At 37.5% G+C, this 1,502-nt stretch overlaps 1 protein-coding gene across 1 annotated transcript; it reads right to left on the bottom strand.

The window, feature by feature from the left end:
* Nucleotides 1–493: 493 nt before the first annotated feature.
* On the bottom strand, nt 494–1,096 carry zgc:113274 (uncharacterized protein LOC552925 homolog). Its single transcript, XM_059333029.1, is given in 3 exon segments — nt 494–627; nt 719–1,052; nt 1,055–1,096. Coding segments are annotated over 3 exon segments (510 nt in total).
* Nucleotides 1,097–1,502: the final 406 nt, after the last annotated feature.

The following is a 1,502-nucleotide window of genomic DNA, read 5'->3' as shown; positions in this document are numbered from 1 at the left end:
ACATCACTCCATGGGAAAGATGCCTGATCCTTTTCCTTGAATGCAAAGGTGGGTTTTGTACTGTCAGTGATCCCTCGGATTCTTCTGAGAAATCTGGCACTCACTTCGTTGCCTGCAAGGCTGTCAACCAAGCCAATGTAATGGTTGCTCCTGCATTTGCATGCATGCACATATGATGGCGCCCACTTGCTTCTTTCCTTTTTCTGCCACTACCTGCTTTGGTGTCTGTACTGTTGTGATACCTGTTTCATCAACGTTAAAAATCATGTTTGGGGGGAAATTATGGCTGCAAAACAAAGAAAAGTGCAATGACGATAATCAGAATAGTTCAACTTTAAGTAATGCAAAAACATATTCGCAAGTACACTCCTTAATATACCATGCTAATTATAGCTGGTAAGTAAACGTGTCAGTTTGATGTGTATTTACTTAACTGTAGTTGTCATAAATAGTTATTAATGTTTTCAAATATATGAATTATGTTACCTGTCCATCACCTTTGCCAGATTGTCAAAGAGCTCCCCAACTGTAGTTTTACTGAAGGCTGTAGCCCTTCCAAAAGATGACGCTTCAGGCATACGGAGGAGAGATGGTGGCGTGCCATAAAATTCTTGAACCAATCTTTACCTAAAAAAAAGTAATGGTACTGTATTGAACTACACAAAATAAATGAGTCTATGCCAACCTAATGAGTCATGTTATTTCTTGCACATCCTACCGGCTAAACCTTTCTCTATCCAGTTGCTGGGGGTAGGAATATTATTCCTTTCTGCCAATGCCAAAGCCAGTTCACGGCATTTCTTTGGAGTAAGGCCATGGAACTGCTCCGAGAGCTTCTTGATATGCTCAGCTTGCTCCTTCTCCACCTCCTCTGAGATGACTCTCTTTGCTTCTGCTGTTCCACCGTACCCTACTGTTTTCACTTCCTTTGCCTCCCTCTTTTTCACGTATCTCCTTAGTGTTGACCTGTCAATATTTATTTCTTTTGCCACTGATCTGATGGACTTTCCCCCCTTAACATCAGTGGCTGCTCTCTCCATCTCTTCAAGGGGCGGGTTGAGCCCCAGCTTGTTTTCCTCTTGTAGGTTTTCGGCATGATACCTTTTCTACAGTGGTTAACATATGACAAACACACCAAACCAGTTGAGTATACTCAATTGAAAAACCATTTTATATGTCAGAGACTTAACTGAATTTCAGTGCCTTATGGTGGGGTAAGTTGAACCATTGCCCCATAGCCTTTGGCTCACTTTGCATATATATATATATATATATATATATATATATATATATATATATATATATATATATATATGTGCATATATGTATATATATATATGTATATATATGTGTATATATATGTATATATATATATATATATATATATATATATGTGTATATATATATATGTATATATATGCATTAGATTAAATGCAAAGGTTTTATATGGGCCTAAAATACTAAATCTGAAGAATTTAAGAGGTTAGTGGCCAAAATGGCTG

Source organism: Centropristis striata, chromosome 5 (genome assembly GCF_030273125.1).
Source record: "Centropristis striata isolate RG_2023a ecotype Rhode Island chromosome 5, C.striata_1.0, whole genome shotgun sequence".
NCBI classification, from domain to species: Eukaryota; Metazoa; Chordata; class Actinopteri; order Perciformes; family Serranidae; genus Centropristis; species Centropristis striata.
Note: the sequence above shows the minus strand (reverse complement) of the source record. Positions and strands in the feature narration are given on the sequence as shown.